At 43.2% G+C, this 17636-nt stretch overlaps 1 protein-coding gene across 3 annotated transcripts in view; it reads left to right on the top strand.

The window, feature by feature from the left end:
- Window positions 1-17636, top strand: part of fibcd1b (fibrinogen C domain containing 1b) — a 134294-nt gene that overhangs the window by 19139 nt on the left and 97519 nt on the right. Inside the window, exons 1-2 of one of the 3 annotated variants that reach the window (XM_079608785.1) lie at window positions 16335-16490; window positions 17528-17611. The exons of the other annotated variants lie outside the window; for them this stretch is intronic. Coding sequence (XP_079464911.1) covers window positions 16350-16490; window positions 17528-17611 — 225 coding nt within the window. The 5' untranslated portion in view covers window positions 16335-16349. Of the gene's footprint in view, window positions 1-16334; window positions 16491-17527; window positions 17612-17636 lie in introns of those variants that run through there. 3 annotated transcript variants of the gene reach the window in all.

Raw genomic sequence — 17636 nt, 5'->3', positions numbered from 1 at the left:
ACATGCTTTAGAAAAAAACAAAAAAAACATTACTGATGTGCTTGAGACAAATCAATGGCACTACCATATTGTAAAATGTGTCAGTGCAAGTTGCTTTCAGTTAAGACAGTTCAAACAAGCATTTTAGTCTGGGACTAAGCATTGTTTCTGAAACCGGGGTATATATTAGCGGGGTATATCTTTAGTGGTTCTCTTTCATCATCTCGTGTTCGAGATCCACCTATGGGAAGGGCATCTGTACCTGACCTCTGCAGAAGCATCCAATTGCACCAAGTTTGGCCAGACAGACAGAAGCGTGCAGCCAGTGCCAGGTAACGCCCGCCCCTTTACCTTGGGGCATATAACTCCTGCAAGTGCTGCTATTCTCCAGTTGACATTCGCTTCTCGCGATCTCTGCACTGACACAGTTTGGTTGTTTCTACGCTGCTCACTTGTGTGTCTTCAGGAGGACATATCACCAGATCAGCCTCCGCCAGACGTGACAGTCGTTTTTTCAGCCTATCAGCTGTGTTTTGCATCCGGAGCCGCCCGCGTTCTCGCCGCCTTCCCCTGCTCCTCCTTATACGGCTGCCCGCCACGGATTTGTGAGTTAATCACCGGAATGTCGCTGTCTAAATCCGCCGCATTTCCGGGGGAACAGCCTATCACGGGCATGCCCGGCCGCGTGTGGTGCTCTCATCGCCGCTAAGGACCTTCACACGTTCTGCGTGGTCTGCTTGGGCCTCAAACATGGTCAAGAAGCCTTTGAGAACCCAGAGAATTGCAGTCATTGTCTTATGCTGCCCAAAAAGCTTTTACGACGCCGTCTTAAAGTTTCAGCGACCATGTGCGCCGAGCTCGGACTTTCTGACTCGGATGGGGGACACGGTGACGACGACGCGCTACCGGGGGACTCCCGGGGCGCTACCTCACTTACTTTGGCTGACCAGCTCAATCCCGCATTTCCCGAAGAGGACATCTTCGCGGGCAACCTCACTCTTGTCGACAAACCGGCCGGTTCTGGCGATGAGGATGATGCTGTGCTTCTTGGGGTCTCAGAGGACAAGGAGGCCATCCCGTGTTCCCCAGGCTAGCGCCCACTAGGCCTTGCCTCAGTCCATCCTCCTGGAAGTTTGTGAGCGAGCGGCCGCTCGCCTCAACATTGAGTGGCCGGCTCCACAGAGCGCCACCGACCAGAAGAGGGATATTTACGACGGGAAAGTGCTAGGACCCCCTCCCGATCCGAGGAAACAATTCTTCCCCGTCCTTCCAGTGTGCGCGAAGCACATGAGTCACAACTGGAGCAACCCGCTCGACTTCAAATACGGTCTCACGGGCCTTGAGGTGAAGGATATGGTGAGCCTTCCATCGCCAGGCACCACAACCCCGTCCAGGGCGGGCTGCTCGCTCCCCCTAAGCCGGTCTTGCCCAACAAGATGGACCGTTTTTCTGCACCAGGCCGCATACAAGTCCTCGGCCTTGGCTATCAGGGCCATTAACGTCTCTTCACTCCTCTCCGCTTACCAGGCGGAGATTTTGGACGAATTAGGGCAACAGCTGAAAAAAGGAACCCCTTCTCTACCCTTGTGGAAGGAGATCCTCACGGTGACATTGTGTATGAAATGTGCTATATAAATAAACTTGCCTTGCCTTGCCTTGAACGACCTTGTCCTCCGTAACGCTCGGCAGGCCGTCCAAGCCTGCGGGCGCTCTATGGCGCTTTCTGTGGTGGGAGAGCGCGCACTCTGGCTTAACCTGTCGGGCCTTCCTGACAGTGAGAAGAGGCGCATCGCGGGCACGTCGGTGGAGCCCGGCTGGGCTCTATTTGGCCCCGCCGTCGCATTGATGCAACAGCGGTGTGATGACAAAAAGAAGGAAGATGAGGCCTTCAAATTATGCCTTCCATGGGACTAAATTTCCATCAGGGCAAGGAAAGGCCCAGTAACAAACACCTTTTTTGGCTCCCGAGTGGGTGATGCATGCAATAATGCAGGGCTACAGACTGCAGTTTGCAATGAAACCCCCGCATTTCAACGGCGTTCTCTCTTCACACACATTCTGAAAGAGGAAATATCCTCCCTCCTAAACAAGGGAGTGATTCAGTTGGTGCCCCCCAATCTGATGAATCAGGGATTTTATTCTCATGATTTCCTGGTCCCAAAGAAGGACGGCTCTCTCTGGCCTATCTTGGACCTCCGTGTGTTGAACAAACATTTGAGGAAATAGAATTTCAGAATGTTAACACATGGCTCGCTCGCCCGCGCCATAAAACTGAACGACTGGTTCACATCGGTCGATCTGAAAGATGCTTTCTTCCACATAAGCATTTATCCGCCACACAGGAAGTTTCTTCATTTTGCCTACCAAGGCACATGTTACGAATTCACAGTTCTGCCGTTTGGACTAGCCCTGAGTCCCCGGTGTTTTTGTCTTTGTGCGGAAGCGGGTTTAGCACTCAGTAGACTGTCAGGTCTGATGATTCTGACATACATAGACGATTGGCTCATTATAGCCGAATCGAAGGAGAAAGTGTTGCAGGACACCTGCCGAGCACAACACATATCTCTGGTTCAGAGTGAATGTGAGCAAGAGCAATTTTACACCCAGTCAAAATGTAATTTTCCTGGGCTTGGAGTTGAACTCAGTCTCCATGCGAGCGCGTCTTTAGGGGAGTGTCACTGCAGGACATCTGCTCCGCTGCCAGTTGGGCTTCTCCTCATACCTTTGTGCATTACTACCGGCTTGATGTCACCAGAATCTTGGTCACCACATTCGGTTTTAGGGGTGGGGTCTTCTTAGCCCTTCCCTGCAACCCCGTTGGAAGTAACGAATAAGGTGTGAATGGGCAGGCAGGCCATGCAAATTCCTGTCAACAAGCATGCATTTCCATTCCTTCCTGGGTGTATATATGCGCATTGGTGTTGCTGGGGTTATTATCGTGTGTGTGCCACATACATGTTTCATGTCCTGCATGTGCACAGCAGTTATGTGTGGGCGTCAGGATTGCAGGTTCATGTTTATAGGATTTGTCAGGCCCTGCCTTCCTGGGGTGACCGTCCTTCTCTGGCTTTCAGAACCTCACTGTGAGTGTATTGGGCAATCGGGGAGCTGTCCATGTCTCTCCCATAGGTGGATGATGAAAGAGAACAATAGGTTACTATCGTAACCCTGGTTCTCTGAAACATCTAGTGGAGATATTCACCAGCTTTGCCCCGCTTGCCGCACCAGAAGCGAATATACTTACTGGAGAATAGCAGCGCTTGCATGCGTTATCTGCCCTTAGGTAAGGGGGCGGGGCCTTACCTGGCATTGGCTGCGCGCCAATGGGCATCCATTGGCTGGATGCCCTTCCCATAGGTGGATCTCTCCGATATTTCAGAGAACCGGGGTTACGATAGTAACCTATTGATTCTATTGATGTAAAACCGGAAATCGAGTGTAAGGTGGATATGACGTCATTAAGGCGAGACATGGCAGGCAAAAACATCTCTTTTTTTTTCACTGGTCACGTTTGAGATTTTGGTCTATTTGTCTTTAATAACATGTCTTCTTTCAGACTTGTGGTGAAAAAAAGTCCAAAATACACATTTAGGTCTTTATTTTACTATACTTTGTCTATTTGCATCTGTAGATTTCTCCGAAATTCAACAAAAGTTGGCGTTCTAAATCAATGCGCTGCTCCGCGATCTCTGTCTTCTTCCTTTAATCACGCACACGTCTGGACAGCTCTCTCTCTCCTGTAATGCTGTCGGATCCAAATATGGTCATTTCCTTTTAATCAGCAACCAATCGTGAAAGTACAATGGGCATTTAACTGTAAAAGCGAAATCTCATTGGCTGATGTCAATTTCTGATAACGTGATTCGTTCAGATGCATCACGTGTTTTTTTAAGGCTATTTTTTTAAGGCTATGGACAGTATATTTTGATTTCCTAGGTAATGAAAGCATATATCCTGAAATCCCTCTAAACATCTTTTTTCATCTTGTGTGTAAACAAAATGAAAAAAGAATTTTGCACCCGGCTTTATCATATGTTCAGATCTATCTACCGAAAATATATGCAAAAGTTTGCATATTTAATGAGATAATGTCTAATTTGCATAATTAAACATACAAATTTCAAAAACTTGTAATACATTTTTTTTATGAACTTGTGTAAGTAATCAACTGAGGAAGTTTCATGGTGATATCTATTATTTTAAAATTGTACCCTATTCACCTGTAGTGTCTCGCCTTAATGTAAGCACACAAGTCAACAAAATATAGGCTATAACATTTCTATATTATGTGATAGTATTGTTAATAATATGAAAAGACTGCTGCAAGCCCATTGAAAACGGTGTCCTATAGCTGTTTCTGCCATTTCTACATAGCATTTAACTATCTGTTAGTTTGTCTAGCAGGGGAAATCTAGAGTCAATATTTAGTTGTGGCTGCAATCCAAATCAGTTTATCAATCTCAAGGATAATGTCTGAACTTGTGAAACTATCATTAGTGTTAACTGTCTTCTTTATAACCGTTGACTAGACATGATTATATGATTAGCATGAACACATTGGGCCGGAATGCAGGTGTCTTTGTCTCTAGGTTCAGCTCGGGACCACCTGTCATTCAATGATTGCCACAGAAATCAGCCCACAGTGGATTAAAGATAACAGCTAACTACAATTTAGAAACCACATCAAGTGATCATTATTTGAACCATAATTTTTGACAGAAAATGCATCTCACACACAAAAAAATGCAATTCCTTTTTCTCCTACTGTGTTCATGGTGTTCACAGTTTGTCAATAGTTTCTAACATATTTCCAATAACAGTGTCTTGTATGGATAGAACTGTGCCCTGCATTGTTCCAAAATACACAGGCTTTTGAATAGAGGCCCAATGAGTGTGGCCCTATAATGGAGTGAAGCTTCTCTTTTTCTTCCAAAGTAAATAAATCTTATTGAGTGCAAGAGAAAACCAGGACAATCCAATTTACCCATTTATGTTTCAAGATGCCCCTAATTCTTCGCCTCTGATAGCATCAGATTCAGTTCACACATGCCTGTGGCCTTGGTTGCCCCCAGTGTCTCAGTGGTGAATCTTTTTGTGTGTGTTTGTGTATGCTGTCCTTGGCTCGCCCTTCTATCTCATATTTGTAATGGGCATCACTTCACACCCGATAGCATTTGGGGTGGATTAGAGTTGAAGGAGCACCCAACCGCACACATACTGTACACACATTTGTTTGTCTATCATGATGGAGACTTTCCATTGACTTCTGTTGTTTTCATACTAAGCTAATGATATGTGTATCCCGTTAACCTTAAAGGGGACCTATTATGCCCCTTTTCACAAGATGTAAAATAAGTCTCTGATGTCCCCAGAGTGTGTAAGTGCAGTTTTAGCTCAAAATACGCAACAGATCATTTTTTACAGCATGTTTAAATTGTCACTTTTTGGTGCTCAGAAAAAAACACTTTTTTAGTGTGTGCTCTTTAAATGCAAATAAGCTGCTGTTGCACGGCACAGGGGGTGGAGCTTCATGAGCTCACGCACAGTTTCAGGACAATTTCATCTCACGGAATGTTGATAATATCAGAAACTCTCAATAACAGTGTTCATTTCGACCCAGAGTCGAACAATAATGCCTACAGAGTTATAGAATATATGCTGTATGGAGATGGAACAGATATATAGTTTAGTTTAATTACGGTTATAACGTATTTGTCATCTGCTTCTATGCATCCACTATTAATAGCCTACAGGTCTACTGTTTTGGACCCCGTCCAAATGATGATAAAAAATATACTGATGAGTTTAATAAAGTTTATTGTACATCACACAAAGATGAATTTCACCGAAAATCACAGTAAGAGCTGAGTAAACACAGTATAAGAAGTGCGTAAGTACATAAACGAATTTCGGTAGAGTTGAGGGAGCATTTTCTTTGAAAACAAAATGAATCCACCTCGTCTTCAGCGGCTGCTTCAGATTTCGGGAGTAAATAGAGAGAGCTATGTGGATTAATACATCCAGCCACACAACACCTACAATGCTTGGCAGACATTCTTGTCAGTGCACCAATGGCGGATATATGTACAACCTATGTGTACAACTCGCTGTGAACTCGATCAGAGTGGTTCTATGTTAAAACGGCAGTGTCTGTCAACACTCGTGGGCAGGGCCTGTAGCTTTAGTGACGTCACTAAAGCCGCATTCTGAAAACAGGTCGTTGGGAGACACTGCTTATGATTTATGGGGATTAATAAAAAAGGAGTGAGTGGATTTTATCACTATTGGGTGGTTGTGTACTGTGACGTAGAGGCAGAGACGTGCGGATCCATTTGCAGATATTTATTTAAGATGAAGATAAACAGAGAATAAACAGGCAGGACCTCAAATGCAGACAAGGGTAATCCAGAATCGAAGTCAAACAGGCAGGGTTCAGAGGCAGGCATTAAAGGTTCATAAAACGAGTTCAGAGTCCAAGTTCAAACACACGAGATCAAATCCAAGCACAGAGAAAACAAGGGTCACAAACTGAGACAGAGGTTGGGTAAAACAATACTTCACAAATTACAGAGAACAGAACAGTCCAGATAAAGGGTAGCTGAGGGTGCACAGGTGAGACTGGTCAAATCATAATGGGCTGATTAGGGAATAACGAGCATGGAGGATGATGGGAAATGAAGTCCTAGTATGCAGGAGAGAGGGATCTAGTGAAACCAGGAGGAGGCGTTGTCGTGCGTTCCGTGACAGAGCCCCCCCCCTGCGAGCGGCTCCGGAAGCGAGGACCTGGTCGACGACGGGGTCTTCCACGGGGTCTTGGAGCAGGTAGGTCTGGGTGGTCCTGGTGGAATGCAGCAGTTAATGTGGGATCCAATATGTCCTGAGACCTGACCCAGGAGCGCTCCTCAGGACCGTACCCCTCCCAGTCAATGAGATATTGCAGAACCCCGCCGTGACGTCTGGAGCTCAGGATCTCTCGCACCCGGAAAGCCTCCGTGCCGTCCACTTCAATGGGGGGAGTCTGAATAGCAGCGACCTCCTCCCGGTTCCTCTCACTCCTGGGGGCAACAGCGGGTCTGAGAAGGGATACATGAAAGGTGGGTGAGATTTTGTACTGAGCAGGGAGTGACAAACGAAAAGAAACAGGAGTTATCTGACGGAGTATTTTGAATGGTCCAATGAAACGAGGAGAAAGCTTCTTGCATGGTAGCTTGAGACGAAGATCTCGAGCGGAAAGCCACACCCACTGGCCAGGTCGGTATCTGGGACCCTCACGCCTCCTCCGATCCGCCTGATGTTGATAACGGCGAACGGCGCGCTGTAAATGGACGTGCGCAGCATCCCAAGTAGCCTCGCTGCGCCGAAGCCAGGCATCTACCGCGGGGAGGTCGGAAGGCTCCCCGGCCCACGGGAAGAGGGGAGGTTGGAAACCTAGAACACATCGAAAGGGTGTTAAACCAGTGGCAGGCTTTATCAGAGAATTCTGGGCATATTCTGCCCAGGCCAGAAAACGACTCCAATCCTGCTGATTCTGGTGGCAGTAAGTTCTCAGGAAACGAATCAGGTCCTGGTTAAGGCGTTCAACCTGCCCATTGGCCTGAGGATGGTAACCAGAGGTTAAACTGACATTGATGTTTAGCTTTGCACATAATTCTCTCCAGACCCGGGAAGTAAATTGAGAACCGCGGTCAGTCACAATGTCTTCGGGCAAGCCAAACAAACGGAAAACCTGATTGAATAAAGCCTCTGCAGTTTGTAAGGCTGTGGGCAGGCCGGTTAAGGGAATGAAACGACAGGACTTAGAGAAACGATCCACCACGGAGAGAATGGTTGTGAATCCTTGAGATGGAGGGAGATCCGTTACAAAATCCACGGCGATGTGAGACCAGGGACGTTGTGGTACTGGCAGAGGTTGCAGCAATCCTGCGGGCTTGAGATGGGAGGTTTTCACAGTATTACAGACAGAGCATTGGTGAACAAATTTGATAACGTCAGACTGAAGAGAAGCCCACCAAAAGCGGTTTGAGACCAGCTGAATGGTTGCGGCAATACCTGGATGACCTGCGCTGGGAGTGCAGTGAACCCACTGAAGCACACGGTGGCGGAGATCTGGTGGAACAAAGAGACGATCAGCAGGACATTCTGGTGGAGCGGGATGACGACTCAGTGCAGTGGTGATTTCGGAGATAATGTCCCATTGAACGGGAGCCACGATGAGTGCAGTGGGTATAATAGGTTCAGGCTTGGTTTCGCTGGCTGGATCATCGAATTGGCGGGAGAGGGCGTCAGCCTTGACGTTCTGGGAGCCTGGTCTGTAAGTAATCCTGAAATCAAATCTTGAGAAAAACAGTGACCAGCGAGCCTGGCGGGAATTGAGACGTTTGGCTGACCTGATATACTCCAGATTCCTATGATCCGTGAGCACTGTGAATGGTTGACGGGTTACCTCCAGCCAGTGTCTCCACTCCTCAAAGGCGGTCTTCATGGCCAGAAGCTCGCGGTCACCCACGTCATAATTTCTTTCTGCAGAATTGAGTTTGCGAGAATAGAAAGCACAAGGAAACATCTTAGCTGGCTCACCATGCCGTTGTGACAACACCGCCCCCACACCTGTGCTAGATGCATCCACCTCCACGATGAATTCCTTTTCTGGATCAGGATGATGGAGAATGGGAGCAGACGTGAACCGTTCCTTGAGTTGAGCAAAGGCCTCAGTACAAACCGATGTCCACTTGAAACATTTACCTCCTCCTTGAAGCAGGGATGTGAGAGGAGCTGCAATCACACTGAAGTTGCGGATGAATCTGCGGTAAAAGTTAGAAAAACCCAGGAAGCGCCGTAGATCTTTAACCGAGGCTGGCTGGGGCCAGTTAGTCACTGCTCTGACCTTGTTGTCATCCATAAGGACACCGTCCGCACTGATGACATAGCCCAGGAAGGAGATGCGTGTCTGATGAAATTCGCACTTGGAAAGCTTGGCATAGAGTTGATTCTCAATCAGACGCCTGAGAACTGCACGAACATCCTGGACATGCTCTTCAAGGGAATCAGAGAAAATCAGAATGTCATCAATGTACACAATAACTTTACGATGCAACATGTCCCGGAAAGTCTCGTTAACAAATGCCTGGAAAACGGAAGGACTATTGGACAGGCCGAAAGGCATTACCCTGTATTCATAGTGCCCGGATGTAGTCGAAAACGCCGTCTTCCATTCATCTCCACTCCGTATGCGAATCAAGTTGTACGCATTCCTTAGATCCAGCTTGGTGAAATAGCGAGCAGTGCGGAGCGTCTCCAAAGCTGCTGGGACTAGAGGAAGAGGGTAGCGATACTTGACTGTTACCTCGTTAAGACCACGATAATCTATGCACGGCCGAAGACCCCCGTCCTTCTTCTTGACGAAAAAGAATCCAGCGGAGGCCGGAGATGTCGAGGTAGTGATGAAACCCTTTGCCAGCTGTTCGTCAATGTATGCCTTCATGGCCTCTGTCTCGGGTTGTGACAGTGGGTAAACTCTTCCGCGTGGAATTACAGCCCCTGGTAAAAACTCAATAGCACAGTCACCAGCGCGATGAGCAGGAAGTTGGGAAGCCTCAGTTTCGCTAAAAGCCAGGGCGAGATCATGATATACAGTTGGAATTTTCAGAAAATCCACTCCCTTAAGGGAAGCGTTGTGAAGTTCAGTACCTTGGACAGCAGCACTGCAATTTGACTGGCAGAATTCAGACCAACGGGATATTTTCCCCTCAGACCATGAAATTTGGGGATTATGTCTCTCCAGCCATGGAAGTCCTAGAATTACTGGATGTCCGGGTGAGTGAATTGTGAAGAATTGGATGGTTTCAGTGTGTTGTTTCCCGAAGCCTAGCGTGAGGGGTTGGGTGATGTAGTGAACCTCTCCAGACCCTAGAGGGCGTCCATCCAGGGCTTCTACAGTGACACCGGACTCACATGCGAGAAGGGAAACACAATGAGTTCTGGCAAAAGATAGATCGATAAAATTTCCGGCAGCTCCCGAATCAATCAAGGCTTTTGTGTTTATATTTTGACCATTAATCCTTAGGAAACTCTCCACAGTAAATAGTTTAGAAGAGGAATTAGAACTCACCGCAGTGGAATTTTTGAGGGCTGGATTAACCGGACAGGTGGCCCGCAGATGTCCTGCTTCTCCACAGTACATACAGAGATGATTACGGCGTCTCCTCTCCCGTTCCGCGGTGGAGAGGCGTGTGTAGCCAATCTGCATAGGTTCCGACTCCACACTGGGGAGAGTACGCTCAAGAGGACTGGATCTAAGAGGCGTGAGTCGGGCGCGTAACAAGTTGTCCAGGCGGATAGCAAGCTCCATAATTTGACTTAGTGTTTTACCGTCGTCGCGACACGCTAGTTCTCCTTGGAGGTTCGGGTTCAGTCCCTTACGATAAATGAGCTTGAGGGGTTCCTCCGTCCATCCAGTTTGGGCAGCCAGGGTACGGAAAGAGAGCGTGTAGTCCGCTGCGGTCGAATTCCCCTGGCATAACGTGAGCAGCAGTTCACCTGGATCCTTTCCTCCCGCTGAGTGCTCGAAAACCTCTCTAAATTGAGTCAGAAATTCGTTATAAGATGGGAAAGAGAGCTGACCGCCATACCAGAGTGCGGTGGCCCATTCCAGAGCTCGACCCGTGAGTAGAGAACATATGAAGGACACGCGACTTCCATCAGTGGAGTAGAACTGTGGCTGCTGGTCAAAACACAAACTGCACTGCAACAGGAATCCCTTACAAGCAGAAGGTGAGCCATCAAATTTCTCAGGGTGCGATAATTTGGGTTGAAAGGAGTGGTTACTCACGACTGGTGGTGCGAGGGGATGAGAAGGTTGATTCACAGTTGCGTCTGGCTGCGATAGGGATTGAACAGTTCTTGCGAGCTTCTCTGTGAGACCGGTTAATTTTACCAGCTGTTGCTGATGAGCAGTGAGAACATTAGCTTGATTAGATACCTCGGAGGTAAGTCGATTGAGTTCTGCTGGATCCTGATGCGGTGAAGTATTCTGTGACGTAGAGGCAGAGACGTGCGGATCCATTTGCAGATATTTATTTAAGATGAAGATAAACAGAGAATAAACAGGCAGGACCTTAAATGCAGACAAGGGTAATCCAGAATCGAAGTCAAACAGGCAGGGTTCAGAGGCAGGCAGCAAAGGTTCATAAAACGAGTTCAGAGTCCAAGTTCAAACACACGAGATCAAATCCAAGCACAGAGAAAACAAGGGTCACAAACTGAGACAGAGGTTGGGTAAAACAATACTTCACAAATGACAGAGAACAGAACAGTCCAGATAAAGGGTAGCTGAGGGTGCACAGGTGAGACTGGTCAAATCATAATGGGCTGATTAGGGAATAACGAGCATGGAGGATGATGGGAAATGAAGTCCTAGTATGCAGGAGAGAGGGATCTAGTGAAACCAGGAGGAGGCGTTGTCGTGCGTTCCGTGACATGTACACACACTGCCAACACACATTTATGTCCAAACAGCATGCAAAAGTGAATTTTGCATAATAGGTCCCCTTTAAAAAATAACCCTCACACAAATTTATGTGTATGTTTAGAGTTTAATTAAAACATTATTTAGTATGTTTAATAAGCTGTTTTCCTCATATGGACTGTACAATGTAGGTGATTTCAGGTTTTACTATTCCGCTGGGGTCCATGTAGGCAAAACCTTTCCAGTTGAGAGAGAATGGAGGAAGGAAGGGTAAGCCGGAGCAAATGAAATTGAGAAAAGAGATAGAAAGAGAAAGCAAGTGATAGAGAGTTCATATTTGTGGTCAGATGGTATTGATTCTTAGGTTATTACATGCATTATTCACAGGAAACTCTCCTATGTATGAGTGGAGATATATACACGAGGAGCATTGGTTGAAAAATTCATTCGTCTTCCTCACCGTGGGATATCTGTGCAATGTGCAATTTTTGTCTCTTTGTCATGGCCTCAGTTGAGATTGTTGGAAACCTCAAGGTGTCTATGACTATAAAATAACAATGATACTAAAGTAGTGAGATGGGTTACTGTACAGTAGTATTGAGTTTTTTTTATTTTTATTTTTTTATGTGTGTGCCATATCATATGCAAAAGATGGATAGCCTATTGCAAAGATAGGGAGATGTGTTTTGTTGTCTGGAGATTTGACAGGCAGTTAAGGAGAATGAATGTTGGCAGTTTTATTTGAACAACCAAAATGCGTTTTATAGTTTTTCTCAGTCGCTTTGGTACATTTCTCGAATCATCCTCGACATTTGCAAAACAGTAAGTGCATTTCTCAAAACAATTCGTACAGATAGCAAAACACCATGGATTACCTGCAAAAACCAGTCTCTTGCTCAAAATCCTTATCTCTCAAAAGTAAATATCTGTGTCAATGAACATGTCAGTGCCATCAGAATGACAAGTCCTTGTGTCATTGTGTACGGATAAGACAGTCAAATTGCTTAGTCATGTTGTCAATATAACAGTGTAGTCTGGATGGATGTTCTGATGTAAACTGTGGCTAAAGTTTTGATGTCAGTTACTGTATTGAAATGTACAAAGCTGCGCTTCTTCTGTATGCCATATATCCATTTCAAAAGTACAAATTTACACTGTACATGAGTTATTGATTGAAAGAGACTGGATAGGATTCTCAGTTACACTTTTAGTGGTCTGACAAAAAAAAAAAAAAAAAAACCTTACACTTTTATTGTGATATAGAAAAGAACAAGAAATAGGGGCACAAAGGCGAAAATACAACATTAGAAAGGCAAATGTAGGAAAGAGCCCTTACAGTAAGCAGAACTTTGCTTTTGCATGCAGCACTGTATATATGATTGCCAATTTAAGGTTCATGAGATGCAACTTTGAGCTATTTCAGAGAACTGGTTTCTCATTGTTGTATCTACATTCTCTTCATTAGTGAAAGTCAAGATTCACCTGCAATTCATCAATTCATGACACATTTACAAAAAGTCTAATAGAAATGTGTAGAAAATATGCTTGACAACTAGATCCACCATTTAGCATTTAATGACTTACGATGAACTAATGACTAGATGTTTTGAGGGGCAACACTATTGCACAGAGAACTATTTACAGTCGCTATGACACATTTCTCAATACTTAGGTCACTTTTTCAAAACTCTTCACACAGTTCTCCTAACCAACTTTCAGCTCGGCACAGCAGTTAATTTCACATTCAAAATGCACTAAAACTACCAAATCACTTCATAGATGTCTCAAATCAACACATTCTTCCATAACACTAGCAATGGTTGACAGCCAACAAACACACTTTATCACCTACAAAACAATGACCTAAGAAACACTAACAACAGGTACGTAGCATTATACAATGTTTTCCTCTGTAAATGCTTTCTTTCTTCTACCTCTCTACGGTTTAGAATTTACTGCAATATAATGTTACTAGAATGAATCAGACATGCATGATGCAGTATGCTTCAATACTTTATATATTTTATGTCTTTCTTTTTTTTTTGCAGTAATTCCAAATTACAAACATTTGTACTGATACAGTGATACTGAATACTGAACACTGATACAGATACAATAGGAATCAGCTGTGGTTGGTCCAATTGTTTTTATACCATTTCATTTTTAGATTAAAAATATATTTCATTACAATATTACTGTAGAAATGTGGCAAAATGCTGTCGTATACAGTTTTGTATTATGTTATTGTTTTGAACTTAAGTTTAATAGTTTTGAAATCAGTTTGTAAGCATGTGCAAATTGGCCTGTAGGTACACATAGTTTTGGCGGTTGTTGTGTCGAAGTGAGAAAATAATTAATGTAATTTGAAAGATGTAGTCATTGAATGCATTTTGTGCCAAAGCAATGATAAATGATCCACAGTTTAGCCCACATATACTTATGTTGTGCTCACTGTGTGAAGAGTTTTGAAAAAGTGACCTATTGAGAAATGTGTCCTAGCGACTGTAAAAAAAACTGTAATACATTTTGAGCAACATGGCATTAGCAACTAATAATGTTGGAAACCACAGACAATTGTACATAATCAAATGCATGAATGTACCAAAGCAATCGCAACTTGTTCAAAAGAATGAGAAACTGCTTTTATGATGTGCAAGTGACTAGATGATGTAGAGGTTGAACAAGTAGTTTTGAGAATGTCATTTCTGATCTGAGAAATGCACCAAAGCAACTGAGAAAAACTGTAATACATGAAGTGTTACATTTTATTCAATTGTGTGAACACAGCATGGCTGGGCATTTAAAATTCTTCCTTTCAATTCGTGATTGTGAATTTAAATTGAATTGGAATGGCAGGAAATAATGAATAAAGAGTAATTAATTAAGAGTTAATTGTAAATGACATTTTATTTTGCAACAAACATATTACAAATAATTAATTAGGCTTTTCCATCTTATCTTAATCTTTCAAACTCTAAAAGGCTCTCTGCATGAAGTGTTTTTCTTCAGTATAGACCCCTTTTGCGCCGACGTCACTATTACGTCACGGCGCTAGCTGGTTGCAAAACAGAGTGAAAACTGGAGGCGGCCAATACACCCCAGCACAGATTCGACTGCATAATAAGGAGCTTAAATTACTATTATTTTTTATTAAATTTCATCTTGTTGTGTAGTTGGGTTCTAGAATCGATGAAGTACAGGCTCCAAATTTACATTTTATTGCATAATGTTTTCTAAATTATTGTGATTATTTGTGAATCATCTATGATTGTTGTTTTGATTGATTGGGACAAGACTTTTTGAAGAACCTGGTAAGAAAGGGTAATCAAAAACAGTTAAAAATTAATATGCTGTATCTGGAATTTTATTTCTAGAAAATATTCACATATTTAAAATTGCACCATGTCACTCTTTACATTGTCGTCTTCTGGCCTTGGCGCTGGCTAGGCAGAACTTCGGATCGTACCATAAGCCTTATAGTCTACGTGACCATTTAGCACGTAGTTATAGGCATCAAAAGATGTATATGCCCTCAGTTTCTCTTTACGCTCGGTTTCTCTGTCGGGTAGGTGTAGATGTCAGGCTTCTCAACCGGAGTTGGCGTTAACGTTAATCCTGTCTGATCGTTCATCCATTGACTGAGCGTGTATGGGTCAGCCAATCTGATTCCGTCCGTTAAAATTAACTTTTGCAAATAACAATCGCGGTCCTGGACAGTGAGTGACCTTGCACATTAAGATACAATCTGATTTTCTCCAGTCATTGTTAAAAAACAAGCTAACAAAACTGGCAAACTAACGTTAGTGAAGCGGCCAGAGGGATCTTTCTGCAACCAACTAAGCTCTGCCCCCAAAAAACGTCACCATGTTGGTCAACTGAAAAAGGGGTCTATTAGATCAGCATTTTTATGTTTTTGAAAGAAGTTCTTATGTTCACCAAGGCTGCATGTATTTGTCTTTTGTGTCATATATGATATGACCTTCAGAAATCATTCTAATCTTCAGATTCGGTTCTAAAGAAACATTTATTTTTTACATTGTAAACATTTATTTTGTTTTTGTTTTTACATTTTATTTTTGGTGTAAACTTTAATTTATTCAAAATGTATTCGAAATATAAATATTTTTGAAACGTTTATGTAATCTTGCTGAATATTAGATCTTATATCACTGTGGTATAGATTTGGTTTTCAAGTGGAATTTAATGTGAGACTGTATGGAAAATGAAATATCGGAAACCTCTGAAAAGCCAATCATGAGGCTGTTTTTGGTGTTACAGTGACAAAGCACAGATCTAATTTCTGCAGTTCAGTTGTTGCCATGTAATCATTTACTTTTAAAGCTGTAATATGTTAACACTGCATACTTGATTTAGTATTCGTAAACAAAAAACAACGATTTGGCCACCTGTTCCTGCCAGATAAACTTGCATGTTTGGTCAACAGATGATATTTTTCCTAGACAGTTCTTACTAAATGAATCCCTATAATCTTGTCCTGTTTATAAGAACCTGCCACTGAAAAATGCCTGCGTGGATAGTGATTTTTACCATTGGGTGAAAACTGCAAAAATATAAGCACCTCAAACTCATAAAGTCTCATTGTTCCTTTCTGTTTCACAGTTTGTTTTCTCTCTCTGTCTGTTTCTTTGTGTCTCTTACTGTTCATATCTACTGAAACTAAGTTGTGGCTTTCGTATCCACTGAAACTAAGTTTTGGCTGTCAGAATGTTCTGTAGTCAGTATGGGTGGTCTGATCTCTTCAGGCTCTTCACCTGCTTGCTTTGTCTCGTTTTTACTTCCTCACCCAGGTGACCGGCTTGATTAGAGGCTTATGATGTGTCTTAAACCAGGGAAAGAAAGTGTGTAAAGCTTCAACCTCTAAATTAGCTTAACAAGTAGTCAGCTTATGCAGACCTGGAACACTCTTGCTCTCTATCTCTCTCTTCATAACTGGCAGTATCCATGCATGTATCATGTGAAAGTTACTGGGTGTTTACTGTACATGGTTATGATAGGAGCAGAAAGATTGGACAACTGGTTATTCAAGGTTAGTAAGTGATTTTATGACACTAGTTTCATGTTAACAGGTATAATGTCATGTGGCTACACTTAAAATTGTGCATTTGGACATTTATTCCGGTGCAGTGCCTTGCTGTAAACAATATTTAGTGTTTTGTTTTCACAAGGTTGACATTTTTGGGTAATTTTTTTGAGTATAAAGTCACAACCCATTTTAAATCCAAATTGTGATGTATTTCAGTGAGAAAAAAAACAGATATTCAATGAGGTAAAAATGAATTATTTTAGATTTTATTTAAAATTGTATACATTGTGAATTGCTTTAATCATAGCATGTTTCTCTATATGTGGTTGGATAGGAGGGATTGGAAAATAAGAAAGTCTAAAAATAAGTTAAAAAAAAACATAATAATAATATTTTTTTTTACTTTGGAATAACATACACAATTGAAATGTTTCGTTGAACACGTAAGAGTGATTGGAAAACAGTACCATCTGTGGAGCTTCTGAAAGCGGCATTACAGAGAGCACTGACAGGCCTTCCTAATGTCTCAGTGATCTGATTTTGTTACCATATAGCGAAAAGCTAATGTAATATTGTTATTGCCTGGGACATAAAAAAGAAAATCTGATGTGATGGTTATGAAAGTGTATTATGTGACCTTATGTGTTTGCAAGATAAGAGGAGCTATATTACTAAAAGGGCATTATTAGAGCAAATGGATGATTCTCATGCCACACACACACACACACACACACACACACACACACACACACACACACACACATGCACGCACACACAGGTTTATTTGAGTATAGGGAGAACATCTCATAGACTTCCATCTCGTAAACCTAACCCTCACAGAATCCTGTGCACAACATTAGATTAAAAATACAACCTTGATTTGACTTCTGATTACAGAAGTCGGTTGTCATGATATTTCACTATATTAGTGAATACATCTGGCCTTCACGAGTTTAGCCAAACCAGTACACACTCATACCAAATGCCAAAGAAAATCATCACTTTATTTAGTTTTATGTTTGTTTGTTTGTTTAATGCAGACATTCTGTGAGTGTGTGCCCAACTCCTCTCAGCTCAAACATCGTTGGTCAGACTCAAACACAGTCAGACAAACACCGCCCAAGGTAAGGGCTTCAATCTCTCACATCA

The sequence above is a fragment of the Phoxinus phoxinus genome (assembly GCF_949152265.1).
Source record: "Phoxinus phoxinus genome assembly, chromosome: 3".
In the NCBI taxonomy this organism is placed as follows: domain Eukaryota; kingdom Metazoa; phylum Chordata; class Actinopteri; order Cypriniformes; family Leuciscidae; genus Phoxinus; species Phoxinus phoxinus.
This window is presented reverse-complemented; position numbering and strand designations above follow the sequence as displayed.